Raw genomic sequence first — 26,047 nt, forward strand, 5'->3', positions numbered from 1 at the left:
TTTAACCCCTTCTTATGCAGGTACTTAATCACACCACGATGCCAGAATTTGTCCATTTTTGTCGTTTCCTCTACCACAAACTTTCAAACTTGGCTATGAACCACAAACTACCTCACAACCTGGAAGAAAATAACACAGTCATCAGAAGAGTTGAACTTAATGCATGCCAAGTTTTATTGAAATGGCATTTTTCCTTCTTGGTGAGCCTTAGAACTTTTCAGCCTACCCTTGTATTTCTCAGAACTTCCAAACAAATAACACAAATACTTAACAGCTAACATAAAACAAAGAATTAGCACAGATATTATCTAACAGTGTTATCATTTTACCGATGAGAAATTCTATGCAGACTGTGGAACGCGTCTCTACCACTGCTATGCGCGCTCCCGACACTGGGGAAACAGATTCGTTCAGGGAAACTGGATTTTGTACAACACCAGGACTGTCCCACACGATGCGGGATGGTTGGCAGCTCTGTAAAATGTTGAAAATGCACTTCCAATAGACTAAAACGCATTGCCTTGTGAGTTTTTTTTTTAAAATAATTTCACCATCAGTCATAAAAAAACAAAGCGTGCAGGAACAGAACTATTCATTAAAACTGTTTTTAGCAATCTGGAGGCCATCTTTAAACAAAACGTTGCCACATCTCTTCAGAAGATCAATTATTTTCTATATACTATATTTATGCTACATGGATTCCAAATTTCATGATTTCTTCATAATCTGAACAATGCGTCACACCCTAACAGTTGGTGGCAGTAATGCACCCTGTCAGTTTGTAAACCGCCAAAAACTTGATAGAAGAAGAAGAAGGCGAAGAAGAAGAAGAAAGCACAGAAAATTCCTGAACGCTGTTAGGCGCGTGCCGCATGCTGCTCAACTTCATGGAAAAAGAACACAGAAGAACATCGTCAGCTCACTAAACCTGACTGCAGCTCATTTCTGTTTTGACACTCGTATTCATTATTGCGCTCACTTTTCATTCCTGCACTCTTTAACTGTTAGTCAAGATGTCAGTGGTCGGGTTTGACGTCGGCTTCCTGAACTGCTATGTAGCGGTAGCCAGAGCCGGGGGCATTGAAACTGTGGCCAATGAGTACAGCGATCGATGTACACCGTAAGTAGGATTTAGTTGGCTGATTTTGTACGACTTGTTTCATTTTGTGAGTGTGAATGGATTCACTTGAAGTTAGTATTCGCTGAATCTAAGATGCTAACTGATTTCACAACAGGAAGCGGAATGTGAGTCATTTAATGCTAATGCTAGCCAAAGCCAGCCTTTGTGACTTTAACCTCGTACCGCCTCGCACGATTATATGCGTGTTTCCCACAAGCTCCTATAACAGCAGCCTCTTTGACGTGCCGATACCTGACCTGCCAGACAGGGATGTTGTGTATTTTTATTTTTTTCATTGTATGAAGGAGTGAATGATAGGGGAAGGCCGGTACCACACTACATTTCGTGACCATCACCTGACGTCTGAACCGGTGTCACATACAATTCTCTCCGCCTCACTGAGAAAACAGCGCGGAATGTTACGCATGCGTAGATCTATTTATTCGTTGTCTGTATCTCTGTCAACTGGCACCGGGACAGAAGTAAACTCGATCTATTTTAGTCGTTAACACTGGTTAATCATGGATTCAACGAAAATGCAAGTGTTTAGTGAGCAGATGACTGCCCTCGCGAATATTTGCAGACAAATACCCACAGGGTATTTCAGAGTCATCCAGACACACACGATTAAATAACTGACAATAGCTGTAAATGAAGAAATTCATCAAAATATCGACATAAATTGCGAAGGTGTTTTGCTTCTTTCATCATCCATCCACCTCAAGTTCCAAGCGCTGTTTTCTAAGCGAGGCAGAAATTGTATGGCAGAAAGAATTGTACGTGACACCGGTGCCCACTGCACTTGTTCTACAAACTTAACACATTCCCAAATCTGCTTGCAAAAAATATTTTAAACGTACATGACTAAAGTGAGAACCATATTGATTGTCAAGTTTTGATTGTTTATTTGATTTGAAGGCTGGATAATAAAAATTCAGAAAAAAAAATGTAATTATAGAGGGTTTTCATGTGACGTATCGGTCACATCATTTTGTGCCCCGTGGCCATTCTGGATTATCACGCGGTGGCCGCTGTGATATGTGCATTTGGCGAACAATTGCAGAAGCTTCAACAATGGTCAACTTTTGTGCTGTCGGCGGTTGTTCAATCAAAGGTGATTAAAAACGAGGCAGGTTGCTCATTTTACAGGCTACCAGCAGTTATTGTGCATCAAGTAGTGGAGTGTTCCGAACTTTCTAAGCGACACAGAGACCTGGCTCAGCAGATCTGTTGGAAGCTTTAATATGGCCAGAACCAAGCAGATCGCCTGTAAATCCAAAGCCGCCTGGAAGAGCGGTCCGGCTACCGTCGGTGTGAAGAAGCCTCACTGTTACAGGCCTGGCACCATGGCGCTGGCAGAGATCTGCCGCTACCAGAAATCCACAGAGTTGTTGATCCACAAGCTGCCCTTCCAGCGCCTGGTGAGAGAAATCGCTCAGGACTTCAAGACGGACCTCCGCTTTCAGAGCTAAGCTATGATGCTCTGCAGGAGGCCGGCGAGGCCGACCTGGTGGGCAGCTTGCAGATCAGCAGCTCGGTGGATTTCTGGTAGCAGTGGATCTCTCTCAGCGCCATGGTGCCGCACCTGTAACGGTGAGGCTTCTTCACACCGTCGGTAGCCAGAGTGCTCTTCCGGGCGGCTTTGGTAGCAAGCTGCTTCCTCTGAGCTTTTTCTCTGGTGGATTTATGGGCAGTCTGCTTGATTCTGGCCATATTAAGCTTACACTGCGAAATTGCCAGCCACTTCATTAAATCGTCATTAAATTCACGATCAGGTACAAGATACAGATCCACTGAACCAACTGCTACACATCGATCACAATAAACAGCTTTATCTCGAGGGTTTAAAGCCTCGTAATAAGCTTTCATTCTCTCTATTTTCTTTCATGCGCCAGCAGCATAGCATTCCACGATAGAGAAGGGAGCAAAATCGGTCATGTGATTGAAAACCCTCTATAATACATTCTTTAATTAGGCTGCAAGATGCCGCTTTTTGCCACAAGATGAAATGCAAAATGAATAGTAGTATTTTTTTTAATTACTTTAAAATTGCATGTAAAAAGTATTTGACTTATGAAATAGAATATAACCTACTTATTTCATTGTTAAAATTTAAGTTATGCATAGAGGAAAGAAAGTACTAAAAAGTGTTATTTTCACCCAAGGAGCAATTTGTTTTGCAGTAAATAGCATCTACACAGAATGTGCATACATTGTGAAATCACCCAAAATCTGTGTAAAATTGTGAACAGGTACTACAAAAGGTAAATAAGTAAATCTCAATTCAACACAAATGAAAAAGTAGCTGGCCTAGAAATGGCTTGATGCAATTTGGTATTGGTCCGTCACCTTCCTACCTTTGTTTTTGTACACCACAGCCAGAAGATCTTCTGAACGCAATTGCTGCGGTGTACAGAAGATCCTCTGTTCAAATCCCTGTCAGACCTGAAAATCGTTAAAGACCCTTGGACAAAGTCCTTCATCGCCAAGAGGCGGTCGGTCGGTCAAATCCACAATACAAATGTCACTCATTTACCAGAATTCAAGGGGTTTAACAAAAATGTCACACAAATCATTCAGCCATTTGTATACACAATTCCTGCTTTTTCAGAGCCATAAGTAATTGGACTAACATTATTACCTCCGTCGTCGAGGTTATGTTTTCACCCCTGTTTGTTTGTCTGATTGTGAACAGCTTGAAACCCACAATTTTTCAAATACTATTATGAAATTTTTACAGAGGATTCCAGAGGTGGGACAAAGTCATTGTCAAGTCATTCCCAAGTCATCAATCTGCAAGTCTCAAGTCAGCTTGCAAACAATTGATGGCCATTATGACTTGGGACTTGACTTGAGACTTGCAGATTCATCAATCAATCAATCAATTTTTTTTTTATATAGCGCCAAATCACAACAAACAGTTGCCCCAAGGCGCTTTATATTGTAAGGCAAGGCCATACAATAATGATGTAAAACCCCAACGGTCAAAACGACCCCCTGTGAGCAAGCACTTGGCTACAGTGGGAAGGAAAAACTCCCTTTTAACAGGAAGAAACCTCCAGCAGAACCAGGCTCAGGGAGGGGCAGTCTTCTGCTGGGACTGGTTGGGGCTGAGGGAGAGAACCAGGAAAAAGACATGCTGTGGAGGGGAGCAGAGATCGATCACTAATGATTAAATGCAGAGTGGTGCATACAGAGCAAAAAGAGAAAGAAACAGTGCATCATGGGAACCCCCCAGCAGTCTACGTCTATAGCAGCATAACTAAGGGATGGTTCAGGGTCACCTGATCCAGCCCTAACTATAAGCTTTAGCAAAAAGGAAAGTTTTAAGCCTAATCTTAAAAGTAGAGAGGGTGTCTGTCTCCCTGATCTGAATTGGGAGCTGGTTCCACAGGAGAGGAGCCTGAAAGCTGAAGGCTCTGCCTCCCATTCTACTCTTACAAACCCTAGGAACTACAAGTAAGCCTGCAGTCTGAGAGCGAAGCGCTCTATTGGGGTGATATGGTACTACGAGGTCCCTAAGATAAGATGGGACCTGATTATTCAAAACCTTATAAGTAAGAAGAAGAATTTTAAATTCTATTCTAGAATTAACAGGAAGCCAATGAAGAGAGGCCAATATGGGTGAGATATGCTCTCTCCTTCTAGTCCCCGTCAGCACTCTAGCTGCAGCATTTTGAATTAACTGAAGGCTTTTTAGGGAACTTTTAGGACAACCTGATAATAATGAATTACAATAGTCCAGCCTAGAGGAAATAAATGCATGAATTAGTTTTTCAGCATCACTCTGAGACAAGACCTTTCTGATTTTAGAGATATTGCGTAAATGCAAAAAAGCAGTCCTACATATTTGTTTAATATGCGCTTTGAATGACATATCCTGATCAAAAATGACTCCAAGATTTCTCACAGTATTACTAGAGGTCAGGGTAATGCCATCCAGAGTAAGGATCTGGTTAGACACCATGTTTCTAAGATTTGTGGGGCCAAGTACAATAACTTCAGTTTTATCTGAGTTTAAAAGCAGGAAATTAGAGGTCATCCATGTCTTTATGTCTGTAAGACAATCCTGCAGTTTAGCTAATTGGTGTGTGTCGTCTGGCTTCATGGATAGATAAAGCTGGGTATCATCTGCGTAACAATGAAAATTTAAGCAATACCGTCTAATAATACTGCCTAAGGGAAGCATATGACTCATATGATTCATGACTTGAGTCACTTACTGGTGACTTCCTCCCACCTCTGGAGGATTCATATCCTGATAGGCAAGAACTGATTCAGTCTTCGAGGTCAAAGGCTAGGAAAAAAATCTTGGAAAATTGGAAACATCCCCATCTTATAACATTTAATTTTCAAAAATGTATAATTCTGTCAAGATGTAATGTCTTTCATATTTGATAGCGTTATGTAGGATGGTATACAAATAATGAATGTTTGACTTCAATGGTACGAATATTACATGAGGTGATATTTGTTACATTGAAGGAATGTAAGAACACTAATTATTTGTTTTATATAACGGCTAAAATAGATCCTTGTCATTTGATATTTTATTAATTTATAAACAACAGAAAAGGGACTTACATTTTGGTGTTTGGTGTTCTGTTCACTGTAACATGTTGTCCAGTGATGCTGTGCACTGACTTCGGACTTCCATAAAAAAAAGACTTTGTGTAGTTCCTCAGTCCAGTCAAAAATCACGTCAGCGTTTCATGTGAACAGGTCTTCATGCACCCAGATGGCTGACAGCGGAGTGTGTGTGTGTGTGTGTGTGTGAGAGAGAGAGAGTGACAGTGAATTACCGGCGTCAGTTAGCGCAATCAAATTATGTCTCAGGAGAGTCGTCCCCGCGCGCACACACGGAACCTGGTTGGCGCTTGTGCGTGCGTGTACTACCAAAAAAAAAGACTGTCATGTCCTCTTCAGCATAAGGCAACATGACCTCTTCAAGTATTTTGACATGTCCAAACTGATCCATGATACCTGGTATGCGATATATAGGCCCAACACCATAGTAGGAGAAACACGCCCATATCATGATGCTTGCACCACCATGCTTCACTGTGAACTGTGGCTTGAATTCAGAGTTTGGGGGTTGTCTCACAAACTGTCTGCGGCCCTTGGACCCAAAAAGAACAGTTTTACTCTCATCAGTCCACAAAATATTCCTCCATTTCTCTTTAGGCCAGTTGATGTGTTCTTTGGCAAATTGTAACCTCTTCTGCACGTCTTTTATTTAACAGAGGGACTTTGTGGGGGATTCTTGCAAATAAATTAGCTTCACACAGTCGTCTTCTAACTGTCACAGCACTTACAGGTAACTCCAGACTGTCTTTGATCATCCTGGAGCTGATCAATGAGTGAGCCTTTGCCATTCTGGTTATTCTTCTATCCATTTTGATGGTTTTTCATTTTCTTCCATGCGTCTCTGGTTTTTTTGTCCATTTTAAAGCACTGGAGATCATTGTAGATGAACTGCCTATAATTTTTTGCACCTGCGTATACGTTTTTCCCTCTCCAATCAACTTTTTAATCAAACTACGCTGTTCTTCTGAACAATGTCTTGAACGTCCCATTTTCCTCAGGCTTTCAAAGAGAAAAGCATGTTCAACAGGTGCTGGCTTCATCCTTAAATAGGGGACACCTGATTCACACCTGTTTGTTCCACAAAATTGATGAACTCACTGACTGAATGCCACACTACTATTACTATGAACACCCCATTTTCTACTTTTTTTTTTTTTTTTACTAATAGCCCAATTTCATAGCCTTAAGAGTGTGCATATCATGAATGCTTGGTCTTGTTGGATTTGTGAGAATCTACTGAATCTACTGGTACCTTGTTTCCTATGTAACAATAAGAAATATTCTCAAAACTTGGATTAATGTTTTTAGTCACATAGCACTACTACTATTCTGAACACTACTGTACGTGCGTTGTGTGTGTGTGTGTGTGTGTGTGTGTGCGTGCGCGCGCATATGTGGAGCGCACAGTCGCGTTTGCACGCACTTGTGTGCGTGCGCGATCACGTGTGCACATGCAGGGTGCAGTGGTATCAAATGTATGGAACAAAATTTGCACTGTAAATGCAATGCAACACAAATGGGATCAATTTATCCATGTCATGTGACATACAAAGCACCAATCAAATGACAACGATCCACTCAGCCGTTATATAATATCCTTTATTGAGTGACAAAGTTTTATCTGGATTACAGATTTTGAGGCCATTTAAATGATCATTCAGGGCTGTGAAAACTCCGCAGATCTGCAGGATTCCGCGGATTTCATCATGGGGAGGGGGTGGGTGGGGTGTTAGTGATGTACTGTTTAATCGTGAACATCACTGAGTTTTTAAAATGTTTATTGCATAGCGTTCTCTTTTTTTCCGACATCATGTAAGTTTTATAAGTCCGCGGACACTTATCTGTGTGTTACAGATACAAATTAGCTTCCTCGGATCCGATTTGTTCTTCAAGGAGATGCTGAAAAAGTATCATTAGATAAAAATTTAATTCTGGGGCCCCGCAGGGCCCTAGACCCCGGCTCCTGGGGAGCTGTACCCCCCCCCCCCCCCGCGCAAATTTTCCTCGGATTTCACAATTTTCATTTCACAGCCCTGATCATTGAAAGCCCCATTTAATGAACGTGTATATATTTAGATTATATCTTAATCACAAGTGTCCCAATCACTCTCACATTTGAAAGTGAAGTGCAGACTGGCACTGTCACCTGACAAAGTTTGATCTGGATCTGATCTGCATTGTGGATTTTTTTTTAGACATTTGAATTTAATATTGAAATGCCCACTTGTATATTTTGTTGTTCTGTTATGGATTTACCTGCACCACTAAAATTGGATGAAGGTTCCAATTTTATGCCTGTTTGTCTGTGTTCCAGTTATCAGTCAGAAACCAAGTTCCAAAAAGCAATGACAAATTGTGCATAGCAAAGATAACCAATGTTCTGTGAAAAATATCTGAAAAAGAATTCAGAAACTGACAAAGTTGGGGGGGAAAACCCCAACCTGATAACACCACAAAAAACTTTGATTTAAGTGCATGAATTAAATGCATACTCCTGGCATTGATCACATTTAATTTAGGTTATGCAAAGTCACTTCTAACAGTGCTTTGACCTTGAAATTTTTTTCCAAGGTAAAAATTTGTGGAATTGGAAACTAGTGTTGGCGGAGGTTTGCACTCTACGAGTGAGGTGCTGTAGTTCTGAATGTAGTGCATCTGGAAAGTATTAATTGCTTTACTTTTCCACATTTTGTTATGCTACAGCCTTATTCCAAAATGGAGGAAATTCTTTTTTTCTCTCAGAATTCTACACACAATACCCCATAATGACAATGAAAAAAATGTTTTTGTTTTTTGCTTATATAAATAATATGAAGGAATCACATGTACATAAGTATTCACAGCCTTTGCCATGAAGCTCAAAATTGAGCTCAGGTATATCCTGTTTCCACTGATCATCCTTGAGATGTTTCTACAGCTTAATTGGAGTCCACCTGCAGTAAATTCAGTTGATTGGGCATGATTTGGAAAGACACACACCTCTCCCTGAGTATAACCTCAGATACCTGATGGAGGAATCTAATTTCTGAAACATCCTAATCTTAGGCTGTGTATTCTATAATATAACAAATTTCATATGTATATTTCTGCAAAATGTTTTATTTTTTAAACCAATGATCAAGCTTCGAAGGACTGCAGTAGGATTACATAAATAATGAGCACATCACTTAACTGTTAATTTTAGCTGTTGCATTTCTGAATGCCTCACATTTTTCTATGCAATGCACCTCACAATTTAAGCCCCCAGCATGAATGCATTTCTTTGTTTCTGCAGCTTTCTCACTCTGTCAGTGTAGTAATTGAGGTCTGTCCCCCTTTGTTCTGTTCTTTCTTTAAAGGGCCTGTGTTTCTTTTGGTCCAAGAAACCGATCAATTGGTGCAGCTGCAAAAAGCCAGGTATGTTTTGGGAGGTGCTGGACATGGTGTATGTTATTTCAAAGTTAACAATATGCTATTTTCACACTGTTATATGCATCTACTATACAGTGCAAGATTGTTCAATCAACATTAAATGTCACAAAATTTCACACATCCACATTTAGGAAAGTTTGTTTTGTTTTTGAAACAGGTTGTCACAAACTGCAAGAACACAGTTCAGTTGTTCAAGCGATTTCATGGCAGAGTATTCTCAGATCCATATGTGCAGCGTCTCAAATCCAGCTTGGTTTACGATATTGCGCAGATGCCTACAGGGACAACTGGCATCAAGGTAAGAAATGCAGAAATGGCATTCACAGCAAAATCAAGGAATTTTAAATGTACGGTCATTTTCCATTGTCGTAGTTGCAGCCCAGCCTACACACGTTTGACATAAATGTCCTTGTGAAATTGAATCTTTTCTGTCACTCTGATCTATAATAATGATTTTTGCAGTAAGATTTGATGATGACCTGTACTTGTAATCACAGCCTACACATGTAGCTTTGATGGATGTTGGTACATAGAGAAGTCTGGATTTGCTAATGAGTAAATTGTGATTATTAAATGTAAATGTAGTCCTCCTAATAGGCTGTCTAAATGAATCCATTGGGACTGTATCTTGTCAAACATTTTGTTACTCAGCCAGATACATGGTTGCACTGCGAAATTAGCATTAATGTATGCAAATTGACTTCTTTTATTATTTTTATTCTCAAGTCTATTAATTTTGACTAGTTAAAGGGGAGGTGATGGTCTAGTGGTTAAGGTGTTGGGCTTGAGTCCAGAAGATCATGGGTTCAAATCTCCGCCTGACTGGAAAATCACTAAGGGCCCTTGGGCAAGGCCTTTAATCCCCTATTGCTCCCGGTGTGTAATGAGCGCCTTGTATGGCAGCACCCTGACATCGGGGTGAATGTGAGGCATAATTGTAAATTGCTTTGAGCGTCTGATACAGATGGAAAAGCACTATATAAATGCAGTCCATTTACCATTTAAAAAAAAAAAAAGAAAAAAAAAAAGCCAAACTTTCCAAAACTTTAACTTCTAGTTATAACTCTTAGTTATAACTCTGAAATGCTGCAGAACATTCTTTGTTCACAAAAATTCACACAAACTTGTTCATTGTAATGCAATCCAGCCAAACCATTGGGTAATAAATGATAAAGGACTCTTGATTTGTCATTTTAGACACTGTAGTGCAGTGGTCTCCAACCCTGTTTCTGGAGAGCACCTGTCCTGCGTGTTTTCTAACTCTCCCTGTTCCACTCCCAGGTCATTAACTCTATTAGGTGTTCTCAGCCAGTGAAAAGCTGGAAAACAACAATATAAGAAAAAAATCAGGTGTGACTTGAGCAGGTAGCTGTGGAAAACATGCAGGGCAGGTGCTCTCCAGGAGCAGATTTGGAGACCCCTGCTGTAGTGAGTGTTGAATAGTTATTGAACAGTTGTTTTTTTTTTTTTTCTTTTTCTGGGAATTCTTGGTTTGTCCTTTGACCCCAATGAAATGACCTGATGGTGTATTTCACTAGGAGATGAGCCACTCAGTATTTTTCCATGTATAATGGCTAAACATAAGTAAATGTATAATCACAGCTATAGCCATTTTGAAAATGATGGTAATATAAAATGGTTAGACCCATAGCAGGAGGGTCACCAAGACTTAAACCATTCAGAGAAACTGATAATGTGCCATGTGACCTGCTTCGGTGTGAATAGACATAGTAGAGCACATGTAAGCCAGTGTGCGATATTGTTGCTGAAGGTTATGTACATGGAGGAGGAGAAGGTGTTCAGCATTGAGCAGGTCACTGCTATGCTCCTGACCAAGCTGAAGGAAACAGCGGAGAATGCCTTGAAGAAGCCTGTGGCTGACTGTGTCGTGTCTGTAAGTTTTATATGTTTACCTTTGATCCTTCGTGATCATTCAGTTTAATAGGTGTCATGTAAAAGCTCAACTAACAAAGATGAGTTGATGCCAAGTGCTGTTCCTCTGTTACCAGGTCCCCTGCTACTACACCGATGCTGAGAGGAGGTCTGTAGTAGATGCAGCACAGATTGCTGGGCTAAACTGCCTGAGGCTTATGAATGAGACAACTGCAGGTATGATTAGCCAAGTTTGAACATGGTTCAGGCAAGGAAAAACCTGTTGTTGTTATTATTATTATTATTATTGTTGTTGTTGTAGTAATAACCATTGCTAGTCAGTAGATGGAATGGGTTTAGTCTTAAAATTCAAAAACCTTTTCACTGATTTCAGTGCTTGTAAGCTTTATTAATACTTTACAGTTTTTCCTTGCAGTGGCACTTGCATATGGGATCTATAAACAGGATCTTCCACCTCCTGAGGAAAAGGCCAGGAATGTGGTCTTTGTGGACATGGGCCATTCTGGATATCAGACATCAGTGTGTGCCTTTAATAAGGGCAAACTCAAGGTGTGTAACCAGTGGAGACATTTTAACTCTCAATTCTTCATCTTAGTTATATGCTGAGCAGCATTTCCCAAACCATCCCTTTCTTCTGTCAAACTCTCAGGTGCTCGCTACAGCGTGTGACCCAGAGATTGGAGGAAAGAACTTTGATGATGTTCTGGTCAATTATTTCTGTGAGGAATTTGGCAAGAAATACAAGCTTGATGTCAAGTCTAAGCCCAGGGCTCTTGTCAGGCTCTACCAGGAGTGCGAAAAACTGAAAAAGCTGTTGAGTGCCAACTCATCTGACCTGCCTCTTAACATTGACTGCTTCATGAATGACATTGATGTCACTGGAAAAATGAACAGGTAATACGACAGGTAGTCATTTTTGTATTTGTGTTGTGGCTGTGTAACATGTCGCATTTAGATGTTTCATTTCAAAGCTGAAGCGTGGTCCGTTTTTACTTTTACACACAGGGGGAAGTTTGAAGAGATGTGCGCTGACATTTTGGCCAGAGTGGAACCTCCACTGCAGCGCCTGTTGGAACATACCAGTGAGTTTAATTTAGCTGTTCATTATACTTTTAATTTACTTGGCTGTTTCTCCTCTTTAGTTCATATAAACAGTATGCGGCCTGAAGGTTAATTAACTTGGTTGCCACTGTGAAACTGTTTCTGTGCTTTCAAGAACTAAAGAAGGATGATATCTATGCAGTCGAGATAGTGGGTGGAGCCTCCAGGATCCCAGCAGTCAAAGAGAGAATTAGCAAATTCTTTGGCAAAGAGCTAAATACCACCCTGAATGCTGATGAGGCTGTGGCAAGAGGGTGTGCCCTCCAGGTATAACCTACCTTAATTTTAATGTCTCCTTGGAACGTATAATGTACTCAGGTTTTTATGTCCATGCATGAATTACACACCTACTTAATTAAAACTTAATGCCATAAAATGCAGTGAGTGAATAATATGAGTGCATTCCCACCAGTTTAACATAACTCAAAAACGGTAAATGCTACCATCTTGTAAGTCTCCACATGTAATAAAGATAAACTAAATAGACGTTTTAAACCCCAGTTTTGTCTTTTTTCCATGAGTGTGACTCTGAGCCCAGTGTGGCACTTCAGAGAAAGACGAGGTGAGAACTGGACAGCACTCAAGAAAATCTATTTCATGGCTCAGTTGTGTTCCAGCCATAAGAAGTCCAGTGAATGGTGTTAATTGTCCAGTGATGTCATTTTTCTGCAGATTTAGTTGTCGCTGCCTGCGTGAATGACATAGAAATGCATGCATATGTACACGAGCTAAATCCAAATTCACTAATGTCTGGGGGTATCTTTAAGATTTTTTTTTTTTAAGTACAATACCCATGTGTTGTATATCAAAATGTTCAGAAAAAATCTCAGCTTTCATAATGTCACATAATTGCCTTAGAATTCTGTACAAAAAAATAATATGAATTTATTCACACCACAACAGTAGTAAAGGAATTGAGTCGAGTACACTAATGCTTAACAGTCCAAGAAATGGTCATGCAGGTCTGGATTAGGATGTGGCTTTGTAGTAATGGATAGACTTGAGGTGAGTAACGTTAATGAAGTTGCCCTGTTCTAAGGGAGTGCTATAAATGTGTAATAATTTTAATTCCAACTACACTTCAGTTTCATGATTGTGGCATTCACCTTAAAATACTGCTTGTTTACTCAGTGTGCAATACTGTCACCTGCCTTCAAAGTGCGCGAGTTCTCCATCACAGACGTTGTTCCATATCCCATCTCTTTGAAGTGGCATTCCGCTGCAGAGGAAGGTCTCAGGTAAAGAACTTCACATGATTTATTTATCTTCTGCTCTTTATAATTGGTGGTGGTAATACATATTGATTATTCTTTTGTTGTAGTGATTGTGAGGTATTTCCGAAGAACCATGCAGCGCCTTTCTCCAAAGTGTTGACCTTCTACAGAAAAGAACCTTTCTCACTGGAGGCCTACTACAATTGCCCTAATGAGCTGCCCTACCCTGATCCCACTATTGGTAAGAAACCTGGCACAACTACAACTGATTTTTGACCTTTAGGAGGTGAAAAGATTTAAAGGGCATGTATTATACACTTCATACCAAGCTACTACAGGTCACCAGTTGTTGTCACCTTCCCTTTCAGATGGAAATGTGTCTGAGGGACAAATCCAGTGTGTGTGTAGTCTATCTGAAAGGAACAGTGTGAGTCATGTAGCCCATAATGACAATTCTCTCTGCCTGTGTCAGAGCTGGTTCTGTTCCTTGTAGAATTTTGCTTGAAACAGTTACATGGCCTGGATTTTGATAGCAGGATGTCATTGGGTTGTAGTTCTGTTTTGCACTCGTGCACATACAACCCCTGGCAATAATTATGGAATCACCGGCCTCGGAGGATGTTCATTCAGTTGTTTAATTTTGTAGAAAAAAAGCAGATCACAGACATGACACAAAACTAAAGTCATTTCAAATGGAAACTTTCTGGCTTTAAGAAACACTATAAGAAATCAAGAAAAAAAAATTGTGGCAGTCAGTAACGGTTACTTTTTTAGACAAAGCAGAGAGGGAAAAAAATATGGACTCACTCAATTCTGAGGAATAAATTATGGAATCACCCCGTAAATTTTCATCCCCAAAACTAACACCTGCATCAAATCAGATCTGCTCGTTAGTCTGCATCTAACAAGGAGTGATCACACCTTGGAGAGCTGTTGCACCAAGTGGACTGACATGAATCATGGCTCCAACACGAGAGATGTCAGTTGAAACAAAGGAGAGGATTATCAAACTTAAGAGGGTAAATCATCACGCAATGTTGCAGAAGATGTTGGTTGTTCACAGTCAGCTGTCTCTAAACTCTGGACCAAATACAAACAACATGGGAAGGTTGTTAAAGGCAAACATACTGGTAGACCAAGGAAGACATCAAAGCGTCAAGACAGAAAACTTAAAGCAATATGTCTCAAAAATCAAAAATGCCCAACAAAACAAATGAGGAACGAATGGGAGGAAACTGGAGTCAACGTCTGTGACCGAACTGTAAGAAACCGCCTAAAGGAAATGGGATTTACATACAGAAAAGCTAAACGAAAGCCATCATTAACACCTAAACAGAAAAAACAAGGTTACAATGGGCTAAGGAAAAGCAATCGTGGACTGTGGATGACTGGATGAAAGTCATATTCAGTGATGAATCTCGAATCTGCATTGGGCAAGGTGATGATGCTGGAACTTTTGTTTGGTGCCGTTCCAATGAGATTTATAAAGATGACTGCCTGAAGAGAACATGTAAATTTCCACAGTCATTGATGATATGGGGCTGCATGTCAGGTAAAGGCACTGGGGAGATGGCTGTCATTACATCATCAATAAATGCACAAGTTTACGTTGATATTTTGGACACTTTTCTTATCCCATCAATTGAAAGGATGTTTGGGGATGATGAAGCCATTTTTCAAGATGATAATGCATCTTGCCATAGAGCAAAAACTGTGAAAACATTCCTTGCAAAAAGACACATAGAGTCAATGTCATGGCCTGCAAATAGTCCGGATCTTAATCCAATTGAAAATCTTTGGTGGAAGTTGAAGAAAATGGTCCATGACAAGGCTCCAACCTGCAAAGCTGATCTGGCAACAGCAATCAGAGAAAGTTGGAGCCAGATTGATCAAGAGTACTTTTTGTCATTCATTAAGTCCATGCCTCAGAGACTGCAAGCTGTAATAAAAGCCAGAAGTGGTGCAACAAAATACTAGTGATGTGTTGGAGCGTTCTTTTGTTTTTCATGATTCCATAATTTTTTCCTCAGAATTGAGTGATTCCATATTTTTTTTCCCTCTGCTTGGTTTAAAAAAGTAACCGTTACTGACTGCCAATTTTTTTTCTTGATTTCTTATAGTGTTTCTTAAAGCCAGAAAGTTGCCATTTGAAATGACTTTAGTTTTGTGTCATGTCTGTGATCTGCTTTTTTTTCTACAAAATTAAACAACTGAATGAACATCCTCCGAGGCTGGTGATTCCATAATTTTTGCCAGGGGTTGTAGTTATGTTGGGATACAGTTAGGGCTGAAATTATTGAGTAACTCGTATAATTCGATGACACAAAATGTTCGAGGCTAATTCTTTGCCTCGAGGCTTCATTTAATGCTGTAGTACATACGCCAGGCCTGTATGTGGCGGTGTAACATTCCCACAAAATAAAGAGAAGACCATAGTGCATGCGCATAACTAATGTAGGAGCTAATCATGTAGCAAGTGACACTACAAGTTTACAAAGCCACACACTGAGTAAAATAAAGCCTTTTAAGAGAAAAGGTCTGAAACAGACTTATTGTGCATTAAAATGAAGCAGTGAGTTTGTATATTTTAAAAAACAGTTTGGTCCACTGGCTGCTCTCCAACTCCGCAGATGAAGCGAAAGGATGTGCACTTTGAGTGAATCATGTTTAACTAGTCAAAAAAAAAAAAGGCAAGCCTTTATTCAGATTTGATGAGTTTTTAATCAACAGGCTGTACAGTTAATTTATCAGTGCAGCTTTTGTGGAAACGCTGAACTCCACAGCCATTTTTTAAAGGTGGTTATTCACCAAGTATTCACAGAAAACAAGGAATTTGACAAACTGTTCCAGAGGAATTGAGGTTTTGAAGTCTGTAAGAATAGGTCTAGTAAGATCATATTTCTCACATCTCCAGTCCTGTATTCTACCACTTGGCAACAGACTTTCACCCTTGTTATGCAAGACCAAAATGACAGCAAATATTAAAATAAAAAAGCAGTGCTTGGACCTGAGATGGTCCTAAACACACAGGATCCAGTAGACCCCTTTCCATTCTGGGCGTGGTTACCTATGAGTCTTAGTGCGCCTCCATATTGTAGGGCAGTCAACCTAAACATGGACCAAGCACCGTTGAGCCGTGAAGCACCGTTATTGGTAAAGAGAGACTATGGATAAATCATGCGCGTTGTTTGAGTGTACAAACTGTGGAAATGCAGGCAAGAGATCCCTAAGATTTTTGGCATTCCGACAGTCATTACACATCAAGGATGAAAGGAGGAGCAGCTTTCATGCTAGTGACGCTGGTTGTGGTTAGCTTGGATCAGAGGAGCTAATTTCAACCCTGACCCAAGCAAATGGTATTACAAAGTGTGTTCTAATCATTTTATCTCAGGTGTGTTTTTGGTGGATAATTCTGGAATGTAGTAATAAAGTAATATAAGATGCAATAATATGCATTTGCAAGTTCTGAATATGGTGAAATTTGACCATTTGTCCCTGCATTTAACATTACACTTTGTGAACCATGAATTTTTTTTTCACCTATTTGTGATAATCAGAAACGTTTGTGCAAATAATTTAGTGTGTTTTGGGTTTTTGATTATTTTAATTTTTTTCCCTTAAAATGTGCGAAGGCTAAAGTCTTTCTAGAATATGATGCTGCATTAGAAAATGCCAGCAATGGTTAGTGAGTGAAATATAATCTTGTTCAGCAGGAGAAAAATTTGCTATTTTCTTAGCTGTCTCCACCTTGTTTTACGTACAACACTAGGATGTGACCGCAAAAGGTTTCTATAAAATGGTAGCTGGTGAACAGCTTATGATTTAGTTTGGAAAAAACTTTCAGATTTTTTTTTTCTTTAATCCCTTATAATTCAACATTCTCTACAAAATTAATCTATTTCAAAATGTTAAATATTTTTGTCATGACAAAAATATTTAACATTTCATAACAAACTCTGGTCACAAGCTTCTACATCGTAAGAATCGATGACATCAATCGCCTTTAGCTTCGTGTAGTGAGCAAATGTTGCCTCATCTAAAGAATCGATGTAGCATGAGTGGGCCATCGAAACGGAATTCCAGCATTTTCAAAAGACATCACAGTTCCATGGAAACAAAATGGAGGTCACATCTTAAGTTGTCATGACTCTGTATGTAGACACTAACAGCACAGACTGTCTCGGTGAACGTCTCACAGAAGTACCAGGAATGCAGAACATTAGCCTCAATAATATGTCACAACTAAAATGTACCATTTCTGGGCTAATGATTTGTTTATGGCATGTGAGTTTCAACATGCACACAGAAATGTCATTCTTGAGGATACTGAGTATGAAACTCTGTTTAACTTCTAAAAAGGTGGATATGTATGTAGCAAGATTACACAGTGTGACCACCTTCAGATGAATGCAACTGCTTATCAAGTGGTCGTGACACATGCTATCACAGTTGTCTGTGGCTGCCTGACAAATGCTTTTCCAATATGTACACCTTATTTAGGATGAGGAGGAACGTCATTTATCCTCATCAGTTACTTCTTTGTCATCGAGGCAAACTTTTAAGGTACAAGTGTTGTATCTGCCGTTGAAAAAGAACAAGAATACTAGTGTTAATTTCGTCAGACGAAACAAGACAAAATATGTTCGTCAACAACCCTTTTTCCCATGACTAAGACGAGATGATGACGAGGCGGCACCAATGTTCTAAAAACAGCCTAAAACTGTGTAAATGTGCTTTATTGTTGATGAATAAAAACGAGACGAAAATGTTTTGCAAGACTAAAAAAAATAAACAAAAACTTCCTCCTTGTTTTCGTCTACTACACAAGAAGAAATGCAACATCCAGTCCAGCTGTCATGTTTGTGCTACTGTACTGTCGGCTACGGTACGTATCCTCTCGCTGCGCCCACTGATAGTTTTAGTTTAATATATTATGGACCCGCGGGTTCTGATTAGAAGCATCGTGTCCACAATTAAAGATGTCAGTCGTGACTTACCTTTTCTGCTGATTAAAGCCTCTACATGGGACTTTTTTCTGCGAGAATCGTCCACTGCTTCACATGAACTGTTTTTATTCATTCCGCATCAGTAACTTCAAAGCGAATTTACATTTTATATCAAATGACACCTCTTTCCAAACGTAAAACAGACAGCATACTACAACCGACAAAAGTTGTTTTTCCCAAAATGAGATGTCCTCCGTTCTGTCGGGGAGAACTTATCCCGGAGTCAAAGTCTCAGCGCTCCAGGCGTGAGTATTGTAGGGGAGATCGGGGTCAAAGTAACATTTTACATTTATGTCCCTCTGAATCTCTTCGGCTGTAAGAGGCATATTATTTAACACCAGTTTTTATTTTATTTTGTTGGTGTTTCTAATAAAACGTCAGAACAAGTGCATCATTTGTAAATGTGTATTGAATCAACAAACAAGACACTTTTAGCAAAGTTGCATTGAAGATTGATTGATTGATTCATTCAAGATGTTTGTTATTCCAGACATTTAATCAGTATTTCAGCTGTGGAGCACAAGTCAACTGGAATGAATAAACAAAAATGATCTCTGAAATAAATAGACTAAAATGCTTTGACTAAAATTCAACTAAAATGTTGAGACTTTTAGTCAACTAAAACATGACTAACAAAAAAAAGATATGTGAATGACTAAATGTGACTAAGAATGAACTTTGACACAAGACTAAACTGAAAAATGGTCGACAAAATTAACAATACTAAAACAAAGATCAGCTAAATAGAACATCAATTAACCAAATGGTTAAAATAGACAAGCAGAATGCTAAACAGCAGTCTGATATATTTGTCTGGGAGGATAATGAAAGTAATCTGTGACATTAAAGTGCAAAATCGTATTACTATGCAATATGGACCGATAGAAAACAACTTGTGGATGTTCATGTCTTTGGGTCTTCTGCCTCCAGGCCAGTTTCTGATCCAGAAGGTTGTCCCACAGGCATCTGGGGAGAGCTCCAAGGTGAAAGTCAAGGTTAGAGTGAACATCCACGGAATCTTCAGTGTATCCAGTGCTTCCCTGGTCGAAGTGCAAAAGCCTGACGAGACGGAGGAACCCATGGAAACGGAACAAACTAATGAAAAAAATGGAGAGGTACATCAGAAAAAAGTGTGTGAGCCACCAAATCCCCTTTTGTTTCAGATTGCTCTGCAGTCAGCACACAATCCTGTTTTTGTAAAATACAGGGCTGACTCACCGTGCTGAGTGTGCATCGCTGAGTGGTTATGGTTCCTCTTCAAATGCTCTTACATACGTATTATTTGTGCTTTGTACTGTCTTGGACCAGTTCAGATGTGTATATTTTTTGTAATCCTGAGTATTTGTGATATTGCAGTCTGTATTTTAGCCTCACTGTTTATATTGTGACGTTTTGTGATTGCGAAATATTGTGTTGCATTGGCTATTTGCACCTCTTGGTATGACTGGATTAATACAGTATGTGTTCTTTTCTCTGTTTGCTAAACCTTTGCAGAACAAAATGCAAACTGATCAGGAAGAACAGCAGTCACAGGGAGATGGTCAGAAAGAAACCGAAGAGAAGCCAGCACATGAGAATGAAGACATGGAGGTTGGACACGCTATGTCTATCTTCTTGACGTTGGAGCCATATTTTTCAGCATGCAGTATAGTTTGTCAGCATAAGAACCCAAAGTCAGAATTCTTTTAACAAAAGCTGAAACTGATCTCTCAGAATATGATTTATTAGAGGTTCCTATCATTTGAAGTGTTTAATAGCAGGTGTCTCCATGTTATGTTTCTGTGCTTTGGTCTTGTTTTGCATCTAATGCCCATTTTCTTACTATAGACCACACCAGAGGAAAACAAAAGTGAGAAGAAGTCTGACCAGCCCCCACAAGCAAAAAAGCCAAAAGTCAAAACAAAAGTGCTGGAGCTCCCAATTGAGAACAGCCCACAATGGCAGCTAGCAGATGACATGCTTAATCTTTTTGTAGAAAATGAGGTATTAAAACAGTTCTTTGACAAATACATCCCGAAATCCACCTCTGTCAACTTTATTTGGCTTTTTTTTTTTTTTTTTTTTTTTTTGAAGTGGTCAACATTTATGTCTTCTGTTGAATTGTTTTCAGGGTAAGATGATCATGCAGGACAAGTTGGAGAAGGAGAGAAATGATGCCAAGAACAGTGTAGAAGAATATGTGTATGACATGAGGGACAAACTACACGGACTGCTGGAAAAGTTTGTCAGTGAACCTGTGAGTAAACTGACACAAATTAGTATTAAATGTAAATTAATTCAATTTATTTTATTTGTGTGGTGGCAAATCACGACAATGCTGCCTCAAGGCACTTCAAATGAGTAAGATCTCCCTTAACACCCACCCCCGATCAAACACACAGGCAACAGTGGTGGAGGGGGGAACTTCCTCCGATATTGAGGCAGAAACCTCAAGCAGACCAGACTGAGGGGTGACCTACTCCTTAGGCCATTCCAACAGTTACAAGGTTTTTACAAAGTTTTACAGAGCTGAAGAAACGAAAAACAGGAATGTAAAACATCTCCTGCATCAGCTTCAAGCAGTTTCAGCCTTTTCCACATTTTTTTGTTATAGCCTTTTTCCAAAATGGATGAAAGTCATTTTTCCCCCCCTCAAAATTCTGCACGCAATGCCATGAAGCTCAAAATTGAGCTCAGGTGCATCCTATTTCCACTGATCATCCTTAAAATGTTTTTACAGCACAACTGGAGTTCACCTGGGGTAAATTTAGTCGACTGGACATGATTTGGAAAGGCACACACCTGTCTACATATAAGGTTTTTACAGATTTTACAAGAATTGCGTAACAAATAGAAAAACAGAAAAGCAACAAAATGGAGTCCTTAATTGAACTAAAAAAATTAAAAACAAAAAACATCAACAATTCTGTTTGCATTTTCCTTGTATGAAAGTAATGTTGTATTTTTTAGGACCGAGAGGCTTTGTCACAAAAACTGGATGACACTGAAAACTGGCTGTATGAAGATGGAGAGGACCAACCCAAACAGGTGTACATTGATAAACTGGCAGAGTTAAAGGTAATTATTGCTCGGCTGATTGTGTTTGTTTTGTTAAACCCCTCCCTCCATTCTCTTCGATAGACTATTTTCTCATTTCTGGACAATGTCTGGTGAAGAGGTCCGGCCAGTGTCCAGAGTTGCCCTTTCACACATGAAGCACATGTCGGACACTTTCTTGCCCACTGGAAATACTGTAGCTTACAGAATTTTTAGTAGAAACTCACTCTGTGGATCCTTGGAAGATCTACATTATATTCACACACAGGCTTAACCAGACATTCCATGAACTTTGTACTAGAGCGCTGACAGGTTGAAGTGTGTGTCTGTCTGGTTCAGCTAACTCGGAAAATGTTCTTGCATGTCGATCCTTACGGTTAGTGTTGTAATCACTTCAGGGTTATAGTACATGTGTAAAACAGGCTTTATTTAGTCGATAGTTCAATATCATCATTTTAACTTGTGTGAATGTATGTACTTTCCAGAAACTAGGCCAGCCCATCCTGGAGAGGTTTGTAGAGGCAGAAGAGAGACCTAAAGCATTTGAAGATTTGGGAAAACAAATACAGCAGTACATGAAATTTATTGAAGCATGCAGAATGAAGGTAGCATATATTTTTTTTTTTTTTTTTTTTTTTCATCTGAAATGTTGCTCTTCTTCCTGCCTTCGCTGACGTGCATGAACACACTGCATTATCTTTGTTTTCCAGGAGGAACAGTATGACCATTTGGATGAGGCTGATGTCACCAAAGTGGACAAACTAGCCAGTGATGCAATGATGTGGATGAATAGTGCCATGAACCAGCAAAGCAAACAGAGTTTGACAGTGGATCCATCTGTCAAAGTAAAAGAGATTGAAGCAAAAACTAGGGTAAGGGATCTACATAAGAGAGGCTCATGTTACCAAAGCACTGAGGCAACTTACTGCATTTGCAGGAAGCTAAAGAATGTCGTACATACAAAAAAATGACAGCTACTTTCTCCAAGATATTTCAATGAAAATAAATCTTCCCAGATCATCGAGGTTAAAGCTCTAACCACAAGGCAACGAGCAGCCGAGCGTCCCTCGACTGGGAGAAACCAAGGCATTCGTGTATAACTCACTCGTAATACAGAAAAAGACAGACTCACGCACGCACAGATAGAGTGCAGTGCTATATGGGACAAAATTGTATAAGGTGGAGAAACCCAGAATAAATCAAAGTTTATAGATGGGCCAGTAATGAGATAATGGACAGAGTCCACAGTGTTTGAAGTGGCTCTGTATTAAAAGTCCTGAGTGATGGACGGTCAAACACTCATAGGGCATGGGTTAAAGTTCTCCGTCACCACGATGGATTTCCGTCATTTGGAAAATTTAACCACACATATGCATGCACATGTGGTGTAATGCGTGTTTTGGGGCCGAAATATACACTGACTGTCAAAGCAACATCCCATTCTACCCTAATCAAAGCAGCAGCAATATCAGCGTGGACTGCAGAGGAAGGGAATGTGTGAATTTTTTGACCAGGGGTCATCTACAGAGGAACAGATTCATATTTGTATTGCCCGCTTGATAAATGCTGTTTTTTTTTATATGGTGTGTAGGTTTATTTCATTTTAAATACGTCCGTCTCCTGGCTCATATCGGGCAGATTCTCACAGCTTTCACAGGACAGTGATCGTAGCTTAGTGGTAAAGTTTCTGACTGGCAATCAGAGCTTTTGGAAGGTGCGGGTTCGAGTCCGTGGGTGGCATGTCATTTTTATTTTTTATTTATTTTATTTTTTCTTCACAGCAGCTGCACGATGTGTAACCACATTGTGCAGCTGCTGGCAGTGTGTTCCTGCATGCACGACCTGTCGCACCGGCATCGTGCACGCCTGCCCGTCGGCGCAATGTTTTGTGGTTCGATCATTCGAGCTGTTTTGCCATGAGTCACCCTGGTTGTACTTTATTCGCACCTTGTGTGAAGGGGCCCTAACTTGTAGTGTTGAAAGAAAACTCTGACCTCTCCCTCACTGTTCAGTATTGGCCATAAAGCAGTACTGCACATGTATTTAAACATTATTTTTAAATTGGTGTAGTGTACAAAACAAAAACTGGGATCTTCAAGTTGCAGTATTTTGGGGTCAAAATTAAGACTTTTTTTTTTTTTACGTTTCAGACTTAAAATAGCATCACGTATCTTCAAGGGTTATTTATATACACATTTATAGTAAGTTAACATCTGTTGATACAGCTTTTACCTCTATACTTCACACGATATTCATACAATTTACAGGTAGAGATGAAGATTGTTGTATGGAACAGTGGTCAAAAACCAGTAGGCTTAATCATGTTCATACAGGTTTGATTTAATTTAATGAAATGCAGTACCAACAAAACCGCTTGTCCTCTTGGTGTAATTTTGCAGGAGCTGTTTTCTGCATGTAACCCCATTGTGACCAAGCCCAAGCCAAAAGTGGAGCTTCCAAAGGAGGACACGCCTGCAGAGCAGAACGGGCCTGTCGACGGACAAGAGAAACCCCAGGAAGACGCTGCAGACAAAGGAACGGCTGAGAACACAGGCAACCCCACCTCAGAAAGCACAGAAAACAAACCTGACATGGACCTTGATTAAAGCCGCCTCATGCTTCCTGAGCAGAGCTGAACAGGAGCTGATTTTTCAGATTGAGATGCCACTGGGTGAATATCAGAGCAGGTGGCATTTCAGAACCTACTCTCCAATCACTGTCAGGCGGAGTGAGCGTGCATAGCTCCTGCTGTCATCTTTGTCCGACATAGCATGCGCTCTCTTTCTGAATGACATAAATCAAAAGCCAGCTGCAATAAGCCTGTTTGAGCACTGTTCACATGATGGTATTTATTTCTGTTGTGTGCTCTGTAAGTGTTCAGTCTGTGTTACAGTATGGTTTAAATAAAGCTACTGAAAATCACCTCCATTGGCTTTATTTGTTAAGACCAAGCAAGTCATCTGAGAGATTAATTTCCCCTCTGTAGCCAGGTTAAACTAATACCTTTAATTTGAGTCATATCTGTTAAAATAAAATGCAATATTGTGTCTCCAATAGAGGCTGCCCAAGTGATGTGTGCTGCCACCTAGTGGGTAGTATGTGTGTAGTCCCAAAACTTTGCAAGTGGCAGTGCTGGGGTAGGGAGTTGCTCTTCAAGGGATGCATCCTTGCTAGAAATTAAATCCCTTTAAATTTATGGACAGGTCAGGTTTCAACATACATACAGACAATATTTGGCTCTGTGACCTTCAAGGCTAGTAGTGCAGCAGATAACTGAAAAGTGGTGATAGAAGCAGCAAATTCGGGACAAATACTCCTTAGATGTTACTCTTGACAAAACCGATTGGCCATTTGAATTTTCAACAGAAAACCAGGCAGGGGTCAATTGAAGAATTACACGGGTCAAAATTAAAAGATGCTCCAATCATAATGAAAACTGATAGCAAAAAGGTAGCGTTTATGGATTATCTGTGACTGAATGTTATAGGGTAAAAACAGCAAAAATGGTGACAAAGGTCAATTTCTGTTTGTATAGGGGTCGAAAGTTAATTTTGGTAAAACATGGTACAAATTACTGGTTGCGCTAATAGGATTAATAAATGGAATAGTTTAGACAATGTTGAATGTTTAGTCTGCAAAGTAAAGGTCAAACTGTCGACGACCATTGGATTCTATGAGGTGACATGTTAATCCATAACATGACAACTAATCCTGACCCATGGTGCAAACTGTTACTTTTTAAAACCCTAATAACTCGACCAATAATTTGCATCACTTTTTACCTAAATTAGAGCAACTTTAACTTTTGACTCCTGTACAAACTGAAATTGACCTTTGTCACCATTCTTGTTTTTTTGTTTTGTTGTGTTTTTTCTCATAACTCATAAGATTCAGTAACAGATGGTCCAAACTATACCTTTTAGGAATCTTTGTGATCAGACAAATGATACATTTTCGATATGATTGGAGCGTCTTTTAATTTTGACCCCTGTGTAATTCAATTGACCCCTACCTGGCTGCCTGCTGAAAATTCAAATGGCCAATCGTTATTTTCAAAAGAATAATGCCAAATGTGTATTTGTGCTGAATTTGGTGCTTCTGTCACCATTTGCACGACTCCTCTAAATATTCTGTTATCTGCTGCACTATAGGTGAAGGCCATTCATAATGAAAGATGACAGCATTCAAGAGATGTATGGTAAATGGACTGCATTTATATAGTGCTTTTTCCATCTGCATCAGATGCTCAAAGCACTTTACAAATAATGCCTCACATTCACCCTGATGTGAGGGTGCTGCTGTACATACATGGTACTCACTGCACATCGGGAGCAACTAGGGGATTAAGGAGCTTGTCCAAGGGTCCTTAGTGATTTTCTGGTCAGGCTGGGATTTGAACCAAGCCCAACGCTTTAACCACTAGACCATCACCTCCACTATGCAGAATATCATTTGTCATTGCAATAATACAACAAAATTTAAAATGTGATATTTGGTGCATAAGAAGAGTGAAATGTATGCTAAATATCAAACATACTGAACTGTAAAAGAAAAAACAAGATGGACCCACACAGATGGACATCTACATTAATCAGTTATTACACAGTCCCTTGAGGACTGCCCATGGCATGTGTACATTTAAACTTGCTCCTAATTTGGTAAATGTGTTCAAAATGTTC

General features: G+C 39.7%; 1 protein-coding gene across 2 annotated transcripts; it reads left to right on the plus strand.

Annotated features, from left to right (window-relative positions):
- Positions 1-824: 824 nt before the first annotated feature.
- Positions 825-24,290, plus strand: hspa4b (heat shock protein 4b). 2 transcript variants are annotated; one of them, XM_034181256.1, is made up of 19 exons: positions 825-1,120; positions 9,046-9,103; positions 9,276-9,416; positions 10,890-11,012; positions 11,128-11,227; positions 11,427-11,560; positions 11,661-11,905; positions 12,017-12,093; positions 12,228-12,379; positions 13,244-13,350; positions 13,434-13,567; positions 19,263-19,462; positions 19,827-19,922; positions 20,160-20,315; positions 20,443-20,568; positions 21,282-21,389; positions 21,854-21,973; positions 22,079-22,240; positions 23,768-24,290. In XM_034181256.1, exons 1-19 carry the CDS (start codon positions 1,014-1,016, stop codon positions 23,972-23,974), a joined length of 2,553 nt encoding a protein of 850 aa, XP_034037147.1. In that variant the 5' UTR covers positions 825-1,013; the 3' UTR covers positions 23,975-24,290. The 2 variants fall into 2 exon arrangements, with proteins under 2 accessions (XP_034037147.1, XP_034037148.1); XM_034181257.1 differs by having other exon boundaries at positions 19,263-19,447.
- The last annotated feature ends 1,757 nt before the right edge of the window (positions 24,291-26,047 follow it).

Source organism: Thalassophryne amazonica, chromosome 11 (genome assembly GCF_902500255.1).
Source record: "Thalassophryne amazonica chromosome 11, fThaAma1.1, whole genome shotgun sequence".
NCBI lineage: Eukaryota > Metazoa > Chordata > Actinopteri > Batrachoidiformes > Batrachoididae > Thalassophryne > Thalassophryne amazonica.